The sequence below is a fragment of the Phocoena phocoena genome, chromosome 1, assembly GCF_963924675.1.
Source record: "Phocoena phocoena chromosome 1, mPhoPho1.1, whole genome shotgun sequence".
Lineage (NCBI taxonomy): Eukaryota > Metazoa > Chordata > Mammalia > Artiodactyla > Phocoenidae > Phocoena > Phocoena phocoena.
The window spans coordinates 58,176,358-58,195,154 of NC_089219.1; the positions used below are offsets into that span (position 1 = coordinate 58,176,358).

At 39.4% G+C, this 18,797-nt stretch overlaps 1 protein-coding gene across 4 annotated transcripts in view; it reads left to right on the forward strand.

Annotated features, from left to right (window-relative positions):
* The first annotated feature begins 201 nt into the window (after positions 1–201).
* The window catches only part of IL12RB2 (interleukin 12 receptor subunit beta 2), a 69,466-nt gene continuing 50,870 nt past the window's right edge, over positions 202–18,797 (forward strand). For 3 of the 4 annotated variants that reach the window (XM_065873088.1, XM_065873104.1, XM_065873113.1), the window contains exons 1-6: positions 241–316; positions 1,827–2,114; positions 9,220–9,334; positions 10,243–10,427; positions 11,647–11,789; positions 12,882–13,032. In XM_065873088.1, the coding sequence (XP_065729160.1) occupies positions 241–316; positions 1,827–2,114; positions 9,220–9,334; positions 10,243–10,427; positions 11,647–11,789; positions 12,882–13,032 (958 nt within the window). Of the gene's footprint in view, positions 317–1,826; positions 2,115–9,219; positions 9,335–10,242; positions 10,428–11,646; positions 11,790–12,881; positions 13,033–18,797 lie in introns of all 4 variants that reach the window. The other variant, XM_065873094.1, reaches the window with a different exon arrangement.

Consider the following 18,797-nt stretch of genomic DNA (forward strand, 5'->3'; position numbering starts at 1 on the left):
TGACCCCAAGAAGCTTAAATGACATGGGGGTTAGAGGTGGCTAAGATTTTCAGTTTACTAGTTTTAAAGGTAAACTTCATTAAAAACAAAAAAATCTTAACAACGTGAAGAAAATTAAAGGGGCATTTTAAGCCCTCTGAATAGTATTGGTTCTGGTATTTTGTGAATGTATTTAACATGAATGAATTTGTCTTCTTTTACAAGGAAAAATACAGAGGTGTATCCCAGAGTTGACTGTTCATGGCACATACAGTTAACGGGTGCCCATTGGCACTTATTTTTATCGTCGTGTGGCTGTTAGTTAAAGCAAAAATAGGTAAGATATTTCTGTAATTTAATCTGTGGAGGGATTTTTGGTTTAAATTCTCAGTTATAGATGAAATATGCATTTGTGGTAAATGTTCTGGTAGTTGGTCTTTTGTAGTCAATCTTCTGTCAAGTTTAAGTGGATAAGTCTGGTTCTATGTCTGTTGCTAATATGTATTTTATTTCATTAATACTAATGATTAAGAGTCCAATGATATCTTTTCCTTTTAACAAAATGGCTAGGTATCAAGCTAGGCATCATGAATGAATGTTTTACATTATAGTGCATTTTAACAGAGGGTATTCATGGATGGATTCAGCTCCGCTAAAAAAATAATGGCTGGCATTTTCTTTGCTGTTTTTATTGGCATCTTATTTTTTACTTTCTGGCCCCTTAGGATCAAAGAAACAGAAAACAAAAATATAAGTAAGATAAGAGAGAGAAAGAGACTTAGTTCTGAAAATAAAAATGGAAACTTTTCAGAATTCAGTATTTCCTTTATTTGATTTGAATAACTTTTTTACCAATTTGTTTATGGTAGTTGATACAAGCAATCTGATAATTACCAAAAAAGGCTTTCAGTGGAGGCTTTATATCACATCTAAAAATTCAAGGTGAGTCTATAATTCTGTGGTTTTTTTTTTTCTTTTTTTCATCAGCAGTAGTGAGTACTACCCAAAACTGCTAATTTCTGATTAGTTGTCCTATCTACATATACAAAACCTCCTAGAGAGTAAGAATGACCTCTCTTTAAGAGTTTATTGTGGGACCTGGCATATAGAAAATAATATGGAGAACTCTTTTTAAAAGAAGAATACATTCATGTGATTTCGTATTAGCTGTATTGGGCAATGGTTCATCCTACCTAGGGTCTTACATCTTGAAGGAATACCATGGTAAGACTTGATTTCCATCCTTGATGCAAACTACACATACAGAGCCCCTAAATATTTTCTCTTTGTTATAAAATAATAGATTACACATACTTTATACCTCTAATATAGCAAGAGAGGGAATTATTCCCAAATCTGCCCTTTAACATTTGTAATAGCCTTTTAAACATTTCTAATAGCTTGTTAATCATTTTGGTATGAGTATTGAAGTAAGTGTTATAAATCATAAGTGGGGATGGAAACAAATGTGATTTATTCTGGGAAGTGATTTTTAGTAGTCTGGTGAATAATTTGCATATAAGAGAGATTGGTTTTTCCTAGAACTGTGCTCCTGAATGTTCTTCCAACCCTATTTTCTCACCACTTTCCTATTTATAGTTCTGGTTATAGTATTACTGTTTTGAGAAGGATGTACATTTTAATTCAAATACAGTTAGACTTTAATATGGTTGCCTTCTCTCCTCATTGTGCTTCACCAATACAGCCAGAGCAATGTAGCTTATGTATATTTCCATCATTTGACAGGGTTAGTTTTATCCAGCTTTGGGGAATTACACAAACCCTCCATCTTGCAGTGGGTTTCTTATATGCCATCTTATGTCTTTTGCATTTGTGTCTTATTGCAGATGTGTGCAAGAGAGGGGATGTGACTGTGCAGCCTTCCCATGTAATTTCACTTGGGTCAGCTGTCAACATTTCGTGCTCTTTGAAGACCAAACAAGGCTGCTTGCAATTCTCCAGTTTTAACAAGTTAATCCTCTACAAGTTTGACAGAAGAATCTATTTTCAGCATGGTCACTCACTCAGCTCACAAGTCACAGGTCTTCCCCTGGGTACAACCCTGTTTGTCTGCAAACTGGCCTGTAGCAGTAATGACGAGATTCGAATATGTGGGGCAGAGATCTCCGTTGGTGGTGAGCATTCCATCCTGAATTCCTAAAAATTGGTGATCTTCTTGTATTCGTCATGATTAAGCAGAAATCCAAGTAGAAGACAGTGTTCTTTCTTCTCCCACCACAAGGATGTATTTAATCTTTTTGTTAATATAAATTTATTTATTTATGGCTGCATTGGGTTTTTGTTGCTGCACGTGGGCTTTCTCTAGTTGTGGCAAGAAGGGGCTAGTCTTCCTTGCGATGTGCGGGCTTCTCATTGCGGTGGCTACTCTTGTTGTGGAGCACGGGCTCTAGGCACGTGGACTTCAGTAATTGTGGCACATGGGCTCAGTAGTTGTGGCACACGGGCTTAGTTGCTCCGCAGCATGTGGGATCTTTCCGGACCAGGGCTCAAACCTGTGTCCCCTGCATTGGCAGGCAGATTCTTAACCACTGCGCCACCAGGGAAGTCCCGGATACATTTAATCTTGATAGTAACATGAGCACCTCAATGTAAGAAGTCCAGAAATCAATAGAACTGGGATCACATTTAGTAAGTCTCCTCTTCCTTCTCTCTTTTCCACCCCTCTCCTCCCCTCTCTCTTTCGCTCCTCTTTTTGGCCATTAAGACCATTTACCTATTGCCCGTGGGCTCCAATGGCAGGAAAATGGCTCTCCACAGCTGAGTCTTCATGCCTTCTTACTTATGAGAATTGTTCAAAGCCACTGCCCCCCAAGAAGAAGAGAGATGTCTCTTTTGACTTATGCAGCCCAGGCTGATACCCAAGGCTGAGCACTTTTCCTCTCTCTGACTTAATGCACAAAAAATAGTTCTTCCATCCACCTCACTCCTGACCACTGGTTATCAGACTTAGCAGAGGTTAAGAGAGAACTATCATCATACTTAGTATCTTTTCCTGGGTTTTCTAGAAAACTGCATGAGACAAAACTGACGTGCTAAGACTTCATGGGGGGAGGGGAGTTGTACAGTTCTAGAGAAGCAAGAGTGAGGGAATGAACTAGGAAAGGAGCAGAGCAAACACGAGGTGGTTAAGTGACTGAGCTGGCCTTGGCATCAACAGAAGATACAGCTGGTTTCTTGGTCAGTAGCGACATCCCCAGAAAGAACATATAGAAATAGAGTGACACGTGAAAGAATTAACAGTCTGCCATCGGTCAGAGTTCACCCACAGAGCACCAACTCCCCCGCACTGCTTGCTTGCACTGTGTGTGGGCTCCTCCATGCAGCCGTGGGGAGAAAGAACTAAGATGTCAGAGTTGGCGTCTGCAGCCTGAGCCACAGTGCACAGGGTGAGCCAACAGCACACCTTCCTGCAGCCTGCAGCCTGCAGCCTTAAAGGCCCAGCCCAGCAAGCCAGTGAGCATACATAGGCCCTGAGCGATCCCACGGCACTCTGTGCCTCTGTGGATCCAGGGAAGCTCCGAAGGGGCAGGTGAGAGGCATAAGAAGAGTGGGAGGAATTGCTGCAGTAGGCTGACTGACCAAGATGCAAGGACAGGGTCCCTCTCATAAAGAGAGTGACATAGACCTCAGTGAGACTCTTCAGGATGGAAAGAGTCTCTTTCCCTCTTCTAGGGAAGAGGCTTCCATCCTCTTCTCTGTGACCTATAAGAAGGTGGTCGGTACCAGGCGGTCTTCCTGGAGGTCAACCACAAGCATTGAGCAGAACACCAAGCAAACGTCTAAGCAAATCATTTGTGGGCACGGAGGCATAAACTAGGTCCTGTACTCCTCTTCCAGATCAGGGGCTCCTGTTCACACCACTTATGGGTCACGTACTCTCAGCTCTGATAGCCTGTGGTGTAGTGAAAGGTACCTAGGCTTTGAATCTCAACACTGCCACTAGCAGTGGACTCTTAGACAATTTCAATTCTCTGAGTCTCGGTTTCTCCATTTGTGTGATGAAGATACTAACACCTACCTCATAAGATGGTTGTAGTGATTAGATGACACCTTGTATGCAAAGTGCTTAACCTAGTACCGGTCACAGAGGAGGCACTTAAGTGACGAGCGCTAGGGTTGCAGTTCCATCGGTTTTACTCTTTCCTTCATGTGTGCAGCATGCTGAGCGCTGAGCCTGTTTCTCTTGAAAGGAAGTATAAGCATTGGTTATAGACAAAGTGAAAATTTTTTCTTAAAATCACCATTAGTCCTCACCTCCCTTGTCCTCAGAACACCTGAATATTTCATCCAGGTAATTCACAATCTTACAGCCCATCATACCATATTGGTATCAGACATTCTCAGCCCTGTGATGTCAGTTCCAGGTGTCCACAGTGCTGCAGGTGTTTTCTTCTTATTTAGGGGGCTAACAATGGCCTTGAAAGTCAGTATCTTTGCAGATGTCCTTAAGCCATTCCATTCCATTTCCTATCTTTGCTTAGGTGCATGAGAGTGATGTAACCCCTTTTCACTTGTTTCCTTTTTTTTTTTTTTTTTTTTTTTTGCGGTACGCGGGCCTCTCACTGTTGTGGCCTCTCCCGTCACGGAGCACAGGCTCCGGACGCACAGGCTCAGCGGCCACGGCTCACGGGCCCAGCCGCTCCGCGGCATGTGGGATCTTCCCGGACCGGGGCACGAACCCGCGTCCCCTGCATCGGCAGGCGGACTCTCAACCACTGCGCCACCAGGGAAGCCCTCATTTGTTTACTTTTCCATCCAGAGGTTGTGGATACATCTGTGACAGTTTGCAGCATCAGGAGATCTAGGGAGATGGTGGGGGGTGTCTGCCCAATGCAGCTCAGTTGGGTGACACTGCTGGAATGTTGCTTGTGCTGTATCCTCAGGTGGTAACCACACTATCAAATGGCTGCTCTTTGAACAAGTTTAGCACCTTCGAGGTGAAGAACTGACTGGAAGCAACACCTTTTTCTGAGTATGGCTAGTCATTCCAAGAAGAGACACAATGAATGTTGGTTTCACCCAGTGTAGTAAGCTTAAACCTATCTAGTGAGGGAGTGAGCAGCCCATTTTCTTTTTTGTGAGAAGCAGTAGCCCATAGTGCCATTGCGTACTCTGAGTGGGCCTGTCATAAAGCTGACCGGTTCTTCAGAACTGGGAATGGGTGAATGGCCTTTAAGCCTTCTCTTTCTGGCCCCTTCCTGGGCTTGTGCTGCTCTGCTGCCTGGAGCTCATGCAAATTGTGCGGTAACTAAACAACCAGTGCTCTACCTAACCTCAGAGGATTGGGCCACTAACTACTTGGACAATCAAGGAAATAAATGAAAGACAATGGATCCTTGCTTAGTTGTTTTCAATATATGTTTAGCTGTTGGTATTTCCGAAAGCTGTTTTTCTAAGACCTTTTATTTCACCTAGTAAGTAGGGCTTTTAAAAATAATAAGGAGGGGCTTCCCTGGTGGCGCAGTGGTTGAGAGTCCGCCTGCCGATGCAGGGCATCGTGCCCCAGTCCGGGAGGATCCCACATGCCGCGGAGCGGCTGGGCCCGTGAGCCATGGCCGCTGAGCCTGCGCGTCCGGAGCCTGTGCTCCGCAACGGGAGAGGCCACAGCAGTGAGAGGCCTGCGTAACGCAAAAAAAAAAAAATAAGGATAATACGCACAACAATTCATTACATGGTAAACCATTTTAATTTTCAGAGACTTTGATTTCTGACCTTTCCTTAGCATCGGCTATTATATATTTGTATTGAAGAGAATCACATCTGGTTTCTCCTGGGACAGACAGTCTCTGCCCAAACCAAGTCCTGGGCTGAAGTAGGTAGACACCTTGATTTCATGGTCCAGGGAACTCACACTGAGAAAGTTGACTTGATTTGTGGGTAAGAGCTGTGGTCTTTAAAATGAGATGCTCTGCAGACTTTTAGGAGTGAAGGTGAGGGTGAGTAACTTTTTCGTTAAGCAAAAGTGCCAGGTACTTTATCTCATTTGGTCATCAGAAGACTGTATGAAGCGTTAGGGTAATGATGCTGGTTTGAACACATGCATTTACTTTCATTCCTTGTGAAATAAAGCCAAGATGCAGTAAAAAAAAAAAAAAAAAAAGTTTTCTAGGGGCACAAACCCTAAAGGACAAAAGGAATGGGAGGGGAGACACAGGAACAAAGTTTTGGAAGCTGGAAAACAGGTGGGCCAGTGATAATTGGCTTAGCCTACAGCTGGCAGTGAGAAACTTCAAGATGCAACCTGATTTAATGCAGAAGCTCCCACCCCAGACAGACAGAAATTGGTGATACCATATACTGCTGGGAGTGAGGGTAGCAGTGGGGATAAAAATGGGAGATTTTAATTGAAAAATCTATTTAAAAAACAGATTCTCAGATTCCCATCCCAATTTCATGTATCCAGTTACTTGCTGCTTTTCTACAATGGCATAGCCCTGGAGGCCTGGTATCAGAGGGCCACTGAGCTAGTTTCAGCCCATTCAGTTGAGATTGGTGGTATGCACTGAAAAACAGAAGGATGAAAAGGATGTTGGCATATAGCTCCCTTCAGACCTGTACCCTCCTCCCGGCAGATTAGAAAATCCTTTTCTGGAAATCAGACCAGGTTAAGAGGAAATATCTAAAATTATTTGCAATAGAGGTTCCTAAGAAACCCTAGTCAGATCACCCTGGAGTGAAACCCAGAGTCAACAAATGTCCCTCAACTGACATATCCACAGAGCTCCAATCTATAATGTAGCGTTCCCCCTCCTATATATGAGTAAAAATACAAGGATCCAGGAATTCCCTGGCGGCCCAGTGGTTAGGACTCAGCGCTTTCACTGCCAAGGGCCTGGGTTCAATCCCTGGTTGGGGAACTAAGATCCCACAAGCCACACAGGGTGGCCAAAAATAAAAAAAATAAAAAAAAAAACAAGGATCTGAGGAAAATGCCTAACATGGAGAACAGAAACTGAAACAAACATGTGGAACAAAGCATAGAAGCAAAGTGGAAGAAACAGATGTATTCAGGAAGAAGAAATGTTAAGAAACAAAATCTATCCTTGATACACTTAGGAATTAAGAGCAAATATTGCATGTAGAACAAAAATAGGATGCTATAAAAAGGAAATATTCAGAGAATAAAAAACATCCCCCCCACCAAAAAATAAGTGGAAATGAAAAACTCAATAGGAGGGAAGAAATGTAAACTGAGGAGGTTTTTTTCCTCATATTAGAGCAAAAGGATCAGGAGTTTTAAAATATAGGAGATAAAATACAAAATTAGAGAAGAAGGTCCAACCTATGAAACTAGGGATTTTTAGAAAGAAAAAAACAGATAAGAATTATCAGAGAAATAATTCAAAAATGTTTCCCAAAATAAAAACTAAAAGTTCCCAGAAGTTATGATCTCTTTGAGAATCCATAAGAATGAAAGAAAAGAGACCCCATTAAGCACAGTCTGTACTCAGCCAAAGTATCAGTCAAGTGTGAGGGTAGAATAATGACATTTTTAGCCATGTTCAAAATATTTCCTCTCCTGCAACCTTTCCCAGGGAACTACTGGAGGATATACTCCACCAGCACAAGTAATTAAATCAAGAAAGAAGAAAGCATTGGATCTAAGAAACAGGAGATCCAACACAGGGAAAATAAAAAGAGAAGGAATTTCCAGGACACTGAGGTCTGGCAGTTCCAGAAAGATAGCTGTGTACAGGCATAGAGGCAAACCCATCTTACTGGAAAGTTCCCAAGGCTCCCGGAAACTGGTCTCCAAGCAGATGAAACAAATAGAATTCTCAGTGCTTCTGAGTATGTTGAACAGTGATTCAGATAATTGACTTGAAAGTTTGGAATTATATTAATAATAAAGAAACTAAACAAATGGAAAAACAAGAAAATGACTACCTCCAAGATAAACAAGAAGTTGTACATAAAATGAAAAGTTAACATAGTATTAGTCATAAGCGGTTGTATATACAGATGTATAAAGTATACATATAAATGTATACATGTATATATGTATATCTATATATACACATATGAGTCTATTATCCTAGGAAAAGAAAGAGTTTATTATTCCATTAAAGAAAACTCTATGAGCTACATATTGTTCTACTCACTTTATAGATGAAGAAACTGAAGCTCTGAGAAGCTCATCTGGGCAAGATCACACAGTGGGTACTTACTGTCCCCAGATCTATGGTGTGTGCCAAGGACAAAAAAAGCTTTTATTCCATCAATTACAGCTTTCTTTTTTTCTGAGCAGACAGTGTCTAGGGCTTCGGTGGTACCCTTGTTTTATCTCACCCAAAGGAAGCCTCTGTCTACATCTGGGTCTCAGTATTAGGGTAGAATGAGATGACCCAGTAACAGAGTATTTTCTCTTATCTCCATTAAATCTGAGAAACTCCTAGCTTTGAGTTCTGTCTTTGACTATAAAATGGCTTCATTTAAAAATACACACCTTGTGATAGAAGGGACCATGCCTGCCTTGTTCACCTTTGCATTTCCACAGCTAACACTGCCTAGCCCGTGGAAGGTTCTCAGTGTCTGTGTACATAAAGAATTAATTTATACATGTTCATTAAGTGCTCCAAGTGATGCTGCAGAAATTAGATTTAGGTGGTACAGCCCAGGAAGACATGACTAAGGGCCAGTGGGTAAAAGTGCCTTGGCAACAAATCTCAGGTCAATGGAGAAAGAAAGCCCCTCAGTTTCAAACGTTTCTAGTATTTGAATGGGCTTCATTCTAAAAAGGTAAACTCATCATCAACCGGGGTAATGGAGCTAGCACTGGATGTTCACCTGTCAGGGAGAACAGTAAAATATGGTGGTGAAAGGCTTGGATTCAAGTCAGCCACTCCTGGGCTGGAGACCTGATTCTGCCACTTCATCGTTTTGTAATCTTGGGCAAGATACTTCATCTCTAAGTCTTAGGTACTTGATGTAGTTGCTATGATTTCCAATTGAGAAAAACCACACATAAAACACTGAGCATAGGACTTGGCATATAATAATTGTTTGATCCATATTCACTATTATTGCCATGGTTATTGGAAGAAATTCATGCCTAGGAGGCAAATTTGAACTTCATGGGATCTGAAATGGCTCCCAGCTCCTCTGGGTATAGGAGACATAGGGGAAGTATTGTTATCTTGTTGGCAAATAATAACAATGTAATTGAAGTATCACCTGTGTGCTATTTAAAATAGGTGGTTTTGTTATTTATTTTTAAAGTTATTCCAGAACAGCCTCAAAACTTATCTTGTATACAGAAGGGAGAACGTGGGACCGTGAGATGCACCTGGGATAGAGGACAAGACACCCACCTGTATACTGCTTATACTTTACAGTGAGTGAGACTGTATTTTTGCAGCTTTTTTGGTAGGTCTTCTCTTAGATGACATTTAGAAGTACTGAACAGTTCTAGTTTTACCAGAGAGAAGAAGCAATAAACACCTCTAGATAATTAGATACTTTAAAAAAAATTCTAGTGTTCATCAAGTAAAACTGGCTTATTCATCTAAAGTGTGACTAACTCAGAGTTCTCTTCAGGGCATCCAAGGCCCATGTTGTAGTCGTTCTTCCCTGCTTTATAGGATTAAACTGGCTGCATTATATCCCTTTCCTTTTCTGCAGTTGTGGACTCTTAGGGTCATGGTATAGACTCTTAGAGTCTATAAATAGACTCTTTTTTGTGGTAGCATTCCATTTGCCTTGGAGGAGTTTCTTTTTAAAGCACCTTTGCCTGACCTGAGCGTTCACAAAAAGAGAGAGTCTGGGAGATTCTTTTCCTTGGAGTTGATTCTGTAATCCTCTCCAAAGATCCCGCTGGTAGCACTATGCCTAAGTGAGTAGGAGATAAGGAAAAGGCAGTGGGGCTCAGGGTTCTGGTCTGTACTAGCATTTGGCATTTCTGTGCAGTAAATGCCAAGGTGGCCATGGATCCTTTGGATGATTGGATCTGTCCTAAGGAGCTAAGATGTCAGCCAGGGTTTTGGGAATTCAGACAGTGTAGAGATGGTTACTCATCCATACGAATGTCAAAAAGTCTCAGTCCTACCAAAAAAAAAGAGAGGGGTGAAGTATGGTCCTATTTATGACCACAGAATACAAATATTCCCATTGTGTATGCCCTAGTAGTAAAACTGACCTTAAAAATGTGAGGAATTTTAAATATATGAACATTTTGTTCCTTTGTGCTAAGAAGGCAACAGCACATAAAGTATCTTGCTAAACACAATCGTCTTTCATTTACAGGTTAAAGGGACCCAAAAATTTAACTTGGCAGAAGCAATGTAATGATCACTATTGTGATCATTTGGACCTTGGAATTAACCTAACCCCTGAATCACCTGAATCTAGTTACACAGCCAAGGTTACTGCTATCAATAGTCTTGGGAGTGCTTCTTCATTCCCATCCTCATTCACATTGTTGGACATAGGTATGTATTATTTCACTTTTTGTAAGTGTCGATCTTTAGCACGTGAATATTATTTTTTAAATCATTTGAATGTTCTATGTGTGATTGTTTCAAAAGGGACAGTGGTTCACGGAAAGTGGGCAGTAGGCATAGGCAAAGGATAGATGTTTCTTTGATGCAAGCAAAAGGATGTATGTCTCTAGAGCTATAGAGAGATGTTCAAAATGGGATATTGAACATTATTCTCTCTGTTGGAGAAATAAGAGCCCCCTGGCCCCAAATCCTGTGAAGGCACTGGCTGCCAGTGATACCATCTGACTGAGGCAAGGGTCATGTGAGGTTATTCAGGTGTCTTTTCACCCCCATAGCTACTCCATTGTTCTGAGATAGGCTGCATGTGGGCCTGCAGGGCTAGAGCAGCCAGGTGCCACCTATAAAGGAAGTGTATCATTGTACCAATCCATTTTCCTCAGAGAATACCTACCTCCACCCCTCTCATCAGCTTGGGAGCTAGAGTGAGCCAGTCCCAGCACATTTCTGAGCAAATGTAATTGGCCCAGTTGAATCAGAGGCCAATCCCAGGCATTCCCAAGGTCTCAACATCCCATGTAGGACTGGGCTTCAGGCCTGCCTGAAGTTCTGGCCTCACACTATGTGTCTCTCTTCTCTCTTCCCAAAGCACCTCTTTGCACACATACTGCTAACTGTGAGTCTGAATGTCGGTATCTACTCTATATTTTCCTATCAAAGTTCTGCCCATTCTACCTTCCATCTGTTTACATTGATCATCTCTAGCCACCTTCTTTCCCTTTTATTCTTCTCTTCTATTCCTCTGTTGCTCTCTTTCCTATGGCTTTTCCTACCAATATTTCTTCTCCTTCTATGGTGATCACCACTAACCACACCTCTACCTTCTCAGCCACTGGAACTCCTGGGTTTTGGCACATTGGTTTTCTTTTAATCATTGAATTAAATGGAATCGAAATTATTACTGATGTTCATCGTAGTTTAGTAAAAATGAGGGTAGATTAAAGGGAATTACTTTAATGATTTAGAAATGAATCCAACTTTTTCTTCTTTCTAAAAGCCAGGGACTACTCTCTTGTCTATTTCACCAAGTTTAGTAACCATGCATCTTAGAAATGAGATTTGTTCAACTCTTTATAAGCCCATGTCAATACATAAGACAATTTCCAATTATGGAGCCTGAGTCACACTTTTTTTTTGTCCTGGTTACCAGTGAGGCCTCTTCCTCCGTGGGACATCAGAATCAAATTTGTAAACGCTTCCGTGAGCAGGTGTACCCTTCAGTGGAGAGATGAGGGGCTGGTGCTGCTTAATCGACTCAGATACCGGCCCATTAACAGCAGGTCCTGGAATATGGTAATGGTCTCTAGAGTGAAGGGGAAACCAGGGAGGGGTTCTTAGGAGCAATGCCCAGATCTCTCTTTTCATACCAGCAAAATATGGAGTTTTAAGAATATTTAGCCCAAAAGTACACATACACATTTGAGACACACCAGTCACTTACACTTCTGTTTATTAAGAAATATCTTAAAGTTTGATCACTGATTCCAAAATTTTTTAAGCCACAGGCTTCTGTAAATCCACATTAATTTTCTACAATTTATTTCTAGTGAGTCATTTTTCCTTGTTATTTTACCCCCACCCCATCATTACTTCCATTACTACTTTTTAGTAATTTTTTTTAACATATTGGAAAGAGAAATATTAGGGAATGTTCAAAGAGGGGCTTATCTGAATTGAATATTCCAAAGAAAAAGCTTCACATTTTGATGTAATAGTAAACATTAATTTTTTTTTTTTTTTTTTTTTGCCATGCCACGATTGAGCCCCAGCCCTTGGCAGTGAAAGCACGGAGTCCTAACCACTGGCCCACCATGAATTTCCCTAAACATTAAATTTTTTACAGTAAAAAATATAAGATTATAATTCCTTCCAGTATTTTGTAAAATATAATGGCTTATAATAATAACAAAGGATCAGCTCCACATGTAGAGAGGTATAATAATTAAATTTTTCACCTATAATTTTTCCTATATAATTTTCTTATATAATTAAATGTTTCTGTTTGGGACCAGTTTTATGTCTTTGTTAAAACATTCATCACATCCTAGTTGTAACCAAATAAAGAATAATCTCTAGTGTAGAAACAAGCTTCTTCAAGGCCCTTTTGAAAACTGGTAGTTTTCAATCTTGTTTTTCAGCTGGTTTCAGGATCTCCCTTGGAATCCATATAGATGGATTCTTAGACCCAGGAGTTTTTTGTTTTATTAATGAGAAGCTATTGTTTCAGATTAACATCACGTGTATTCAGTAACCCAGTCATTGATATTTCTTCTTATTGAATGACAGATTTGAAAAGTAAAAAGCGTTATCTGGTCTGGTTTTCCTACCTTTATTTAAATGAATTTAGTATTAACAGGCACTTTTTAAAATCTTGTTGGATTCAAGGTTAATGCCACAAATGCCAAAGGAAGACATGATTTGCTGGATCTGAAACCCTTTACAGAATATGAATTTCAGATTTCCTCTAAGTTACATCTTTATAAAGGTAGTTGGAGTGATTGGAGTGAATCATTGAGAACACAAACACCAGAAGAAGGTATGTGTCTCAGAAAAAATGGAGGGGAGGGAGGTGGATAGAGTGGAGGAAAGACAGGAGAGAGAGAGGAAGATGTAATGATTTCCTTGGAATAGAATCTCTAAAGAACTGTTACTGAATCAAAAAGTATGAGTGCATTAATTAACAAGCTCATTTTGACATTGACTTAAGTATTGAAGCTGTCCAGGGAGATATGTTTATATCGCTAAAAATTTTTTAACATTAGGTAACGTGTTTGCCACACGTTATCATGCTGGTTACAAGTTTATGCCTCAGTAATGTTTGATTATATCTCTTATTTCTATTTCACTTACTTTCTCAGTTACTTTCTCTTATTCCACAAAGCTGCAACCAGTAATTAATTTCATTCCTTTATCATTAAACCTTGATACATTTTACCCTTTTGATTCTATGAAAATTAATATGGCTTTATAAGCCATACTAAAAGCTTGAAAAAAGGTAAACTCTGGAGATAACATTTTAAAATAAAGTTTAACATCTGGCAATCTTTTCTCCTCCAAATGTTACAGCACTGCACTTCTTCAAACCTTTGATACTCACTGCTCACATGAGTACCACTAGACTGCCCATAGCTATAAAGAGGAAATCAAATATATTTTTAAGTCTGATGGACTTTTCTTTTTGGTTATTATTGGGAAGACAATTTTATTGAAGTATAATCAAAAAAGCAAAAATGCTTATATGAACTTTATGACAATACTAAATCTTTGGAGATATAAGAAATAGCCATCTGAATATTAGTTTTCAAAAGCACTCAGTGATACAGTGTACAGCTTCATAATTTATGAAAATTTGTTTCAGAGGAAAAATAATTGACATATAATCTGTTGCTTTATTATCTGGAGATTTTGAAGCATTAATGTCAGAAAAGCTAAGTCCTTATTTGTGAAACTTATAGATATGTGTGCATGTAAACTAGCCTAATGATTAAGCTACATTCATTTTCTGTGAGCTACTAGTGATTTTTGGTAACTGATGACACTTATCAGTGATACTCCAATGACTTTCAAGGATGTAAACTATTAATAAAATAAATAATATATAAATTATAGAATAATTGTATACTCTTCCTTTCTTCTGACAATAATTGCATTTCGCTATTTAAAAAATATTTTTAAATGAATTCATTCAGCAAATTATAATTTATTCCTCTCATTTTATGATAAAAATCTCTTCAATTAATGTTGAGCCATTTTTTCTCTGTTTAAATGTGTGTCATTTTTATACTCCGGAGCTTACTCTTATTATCCTTTTATTACAATGTCAAAGTAATGCATTTTAAAAATACCTCATGGATTTTTAGACTTTATTTATACATAGTACAGATAAAATTCTTGGAAATGGGCCATATTTTATGTCCAAGTCCAAGGTAGTAAATAGACTGAAAATTTTTAAGTTATATCACATTAAGCTAAAGTATAAACTAGGGAAACTCTGGGCTTGTAAATTCTTATCATTTTTACTCACACTTGATAATGACCCATTTAGAGATGTATGAAAAGGTTTTTCTTTCTTTCTTTTTTTTTCAAGTGTTTATCTGTTGCATTAAAAACCCAGGATGGTAACTTTCTCATATCCTATAAAATAAACCACCATCATAACAATGAGTGCAGCAACTTGTCACGGTTATGAACTCGTAGATGGTTATGAATTGAACCAAGGAAGCTGGCTTATTCAGAGTAATTGCAAACATTCATAAAGAGAGAAACGCATTCTCTGAGATACACCATGCTACCAAGCTCTGCTGGTTTCCTTTCAGTGTCTGAATCTCCCTTTTTTGTGTTTGATCTTTCTGCGGGTTGTTGCAGGTTCTCTTTTCTCTTACTCTAAACTTCATGGTTTTCACCTCTAACCGCTGTTCCTGTCATCAGTTTCTGTATGAAACATCAACTGATGTAAACCTAAAAGGTGTGAATTTTTTTTTAACACTATTTCCTTTTGACCCCTGAGATGTGTACGGATATATAACTTGGCATTTAAAAAAAAAATACTAGTAAGTACTAGTAAGCTTTTTTCTTTTTTTTTTTTTAGTTACTGTCTAAAACTGAATGATCTTATGGTAGAGCTTTTTCTTTGCAGCCTTGGCTACTCAAAACAGAGCAATATGTTATCTCCTGGTGGATTGGGCACAGTTATTTATAGCACTCCAGCAGAGAATGAGGGTATTATTCACTTCACATGGCCCTTTCCCATGTCATTAAATTCAACTCTTGTCATGGTCCTCCATGAAAAACACTTTTTAAATGACCACTAAGTAAGGGGTGGAAGGAAAGAGATAACTTTCTTATGTTTAGGAGGACAGTCCAGCAATCAGTAGCTATCAGTGGGCCTGATACTGGGAAACAAGCAATCATATTTTACTTCTAGTGGGAAAACAGTCTGAATTTGGGCTGCATAGTGTCCAAACATGCCTGAGAAGATGCCCAGATGTTGGGGGGAAGGCACTCCCTCATCATTTTGAACACCCAGGAAGAGACTCCAAAATAAAGATGAATGAACCACTCCTTAGAGCTGTATTATCAGTTAGGTGTTTCTGTCTGTTCATTCACCATTTTTCAGTCTTATTTATATGTTTGGTCTTGCTAAATGTGACTGTGAACAGTTAATAAAGGAAGTGTTAAATGCTCATACTAGTGCCAGAGCAGCAAAGGAGGAGTCCTCCCCCACTGTGGTGGTGGCATAGGTGATTGGTGAGAGATCCCAAAGAGGGAGAAAATGCAAGGCTACCAGCTGCAGCCACCCATGTTCACATTAAGAAGCTAGACAATTATTCATTCATTTGTGACTTTGAACTATTGCTAGGATAGGTTAGGTGTGAACAATTAAATACTAGAGGTTATTTTACCATCTCAGTTAGCAAGCAAGATGGTAAGTCTAGCTTAGGAGTCAGCAAACATTTGCTATAAAGGTCCATATAGTAAATATTTTCAGCTTTGCAGACCATATGATCTTTGTCACAACTACTAAAATCTAGTGTTATCACAGGCAAGCAACCATTGACAGTATACAAATACATAGACAAAGCTGTGTCCAAAATTTTATTTTTGCACACTGAAAATTGAATTTTATAAAATTTTCATGTCACTAAAAATGTTTCTTCTTTTGACTTGTTTTCAACCATTTAAAAATGTGAAAACCATTATTATTAGTTCACTGGCTATACCAAAACAGGGAATAAGGAATCAGCCAGATTTGGTCCATGGGCCATAGTTTGCTGACTCCTAAACTAGCTAAACTTGAAACTATTATACTTGCATCTTTTTGCCTAAGGCTTCAGGAAATGAGAATGAATGGTTCTTTACATTCTAAAGGGATTTACCTACGAACATTTTCATTAGAGGGAAAATGTTATGTTTTAGATCCAGTGAGTGTCCCTACCCTTTTATCTTCTTGTGGTCTCTTCTAAGCCCAACATCTATCCTGGAAGAAGTAAATGCCTGAACTTAACTATTTGACAAGGTAGTGATCACCCAAATGGGAAGAAATGTTTTCCATGAAGCCCTCCAAAAGAAGCCACTGGGGGAAAAAATACTTCTCTGGATGATCTGTGAGGAATGTGTGTATATCAGGAACTATGCCAGGTGCTCAGACATAATGATAACCAGTCAGATCCTCAGACTCAAGCGCTTATAGTCTATCTTGAAACATCACGGAAAGATTCCTGGAAGAGATGACACCAAGAAAAACCTGCAAAGTCCAAAGGGAATCTTGTGGCCTTCCTCCATCTGGAACATGTGGTCTCCAAGGTTATTGCAGTAGAAGAAAAGAGCTATTTTCTCCTAGAAGTACTTGATTCTCTTGAGTTCTGTGAAATCCCTTGTTCCTGGTTTTTACTCTACCATGTTGGTCAGTTCTCCTTTGTCTCTTTTGCTGGCCATCTTTCTCTTTTTAATCTCAATCTGTAGGGCTTTATATTGGACCCCCTTCTTTTCCCAGCTGACCTCATTCAGTCTCATGGCTCTAAAACTAGATAGGTAGGTAAAGAGAGAGAGAGAAAGATAGAATATAGTTTCTGTCCTGGACTCTTTCCAGAACTTCAGGTTTGTGTTCCAGCCACCTATTCCATATCTTCACTTAGATGTCAACAGACATTCTAAACCTCACATAGCCTAAACAGACACTTTTATTTTTTTCTCCAAAGCAAAATGTTTCCAAAATGCCTCTGTTTCAATCTTTCCTATCGTGGTAATTGACACCACCATCTTCCTAGCTACTCAAGTCAAAAATGCAGAAATCATCCTTAACTTCTCCTTTTCTCCTATCCCCTCATACCAGCAGTTGACTCTTCTAAAACATTCAAAATGCATTCATTCTTTCCATTGCTACTCTGACTATCCTAGTTTAAGCTACTTTCTCATTACAAAGCGTAACAATAAAATGAACACTTAGAAACCCACCATTCAGCTTAAATGCTATAAGATTACCGATATATTCTTACCGTGTCACGCTTCACTGTACGTAACCACTATTCTGGACTGTGTGTTTATATCATCCTCATACTTTTTCTCGTAGCTTTCAGAAATGTATGTATTTCTAAACAGTGATTAGTTTTGCTTATTTTTGAGCTTAATCAAAATTATATGTGTATGTAATCTTTTGCAACTCACTTTTTTCCCTTGGCACTCTAACATGAGGCCTCCATTGACTTTAGTATGGATGAAACATTTCTGCTTCTATTAAGAAACAAGCTCTTCACTTGTGATCTGGATGTTGAAAGGTTATGTTTCTTTAAGAAAAGAAAAGATGGTGGAGTATTCAGCTATGTCAAATGCTGCCAATAAATCCAATGAAATAAGAATAGAGAGGTGATCATTAGATTTGGCAAAATAGCATTCATTGCCAACCAGGAGCAGCATCAGTAGTGTGATGGGGACAGAATCAATTGGCATTGCTTGAGAGTGAATGTTAGGTGAGGGAATAAAGACAGTGACAATTCACAACTCTTCAGGACATTCTGTGAAGGAGAGCAGAGATGTTGGGCAGTAGCTGGAGCAGGATGTGGTATTAAGAAATTCCCTATTTGTTTTTGCTTTTAGGATCAGAGATAATACAGTATATTTGCAAGGTGATGATAAGGGCCCAGCAGAGAGGGAGAAATTAATGATACAGGAAGTAGGATAATGGTGGGAGAGAGATCCTTGACGAAGCAAGAGGATGGGATCCAGAACTCAAGGGGTTGGTCTTTGATGGAAGTGGGGATGCTTCATCCACAGTAAAATCAGTAGGGGTGCTGTGTTAGGGAATTGATGGGGAAGTTCGAAAGTTTCCAGGGTGGAAAGATTAGGGAATCCCTGTCTGATTGCTTCCTTTTGCTCAGTGAAGAAGTTGAGAGAATCAGATCATTGGAAGTGAGCAGGTGGAGGGAGGGACAGTACCAGCCATTGGGAAGGAACACCAGGGTGGATGATGAGCCACCAAAAATAGTGACAGAAAGGAGTGGAAAGAGAGAGTGAACCAAGTGTTGAAAGTTATCAAAGAGGAGGAAGGGTGGGAGCATCTGTGTAGGGCTTCCCATGGAGACATAGCAGGTGGTAACATATAAAGGCAAGAGTGTACCACTAAAAAATTGTTTAAGCAAATGGGTGTTTGTAAATCTGTTTGAGTTATTTGAAACTAGATTTTAGAGAAACGTATCACAGCCCAAAGAGTGGACGTGGAGTAACCAAGATGGCAAATGACTTATCTCTATCTTGTCCTGCTTGGAGCATGGTTTGGACCAAAATATTCTCATGGGTTCAATTTAG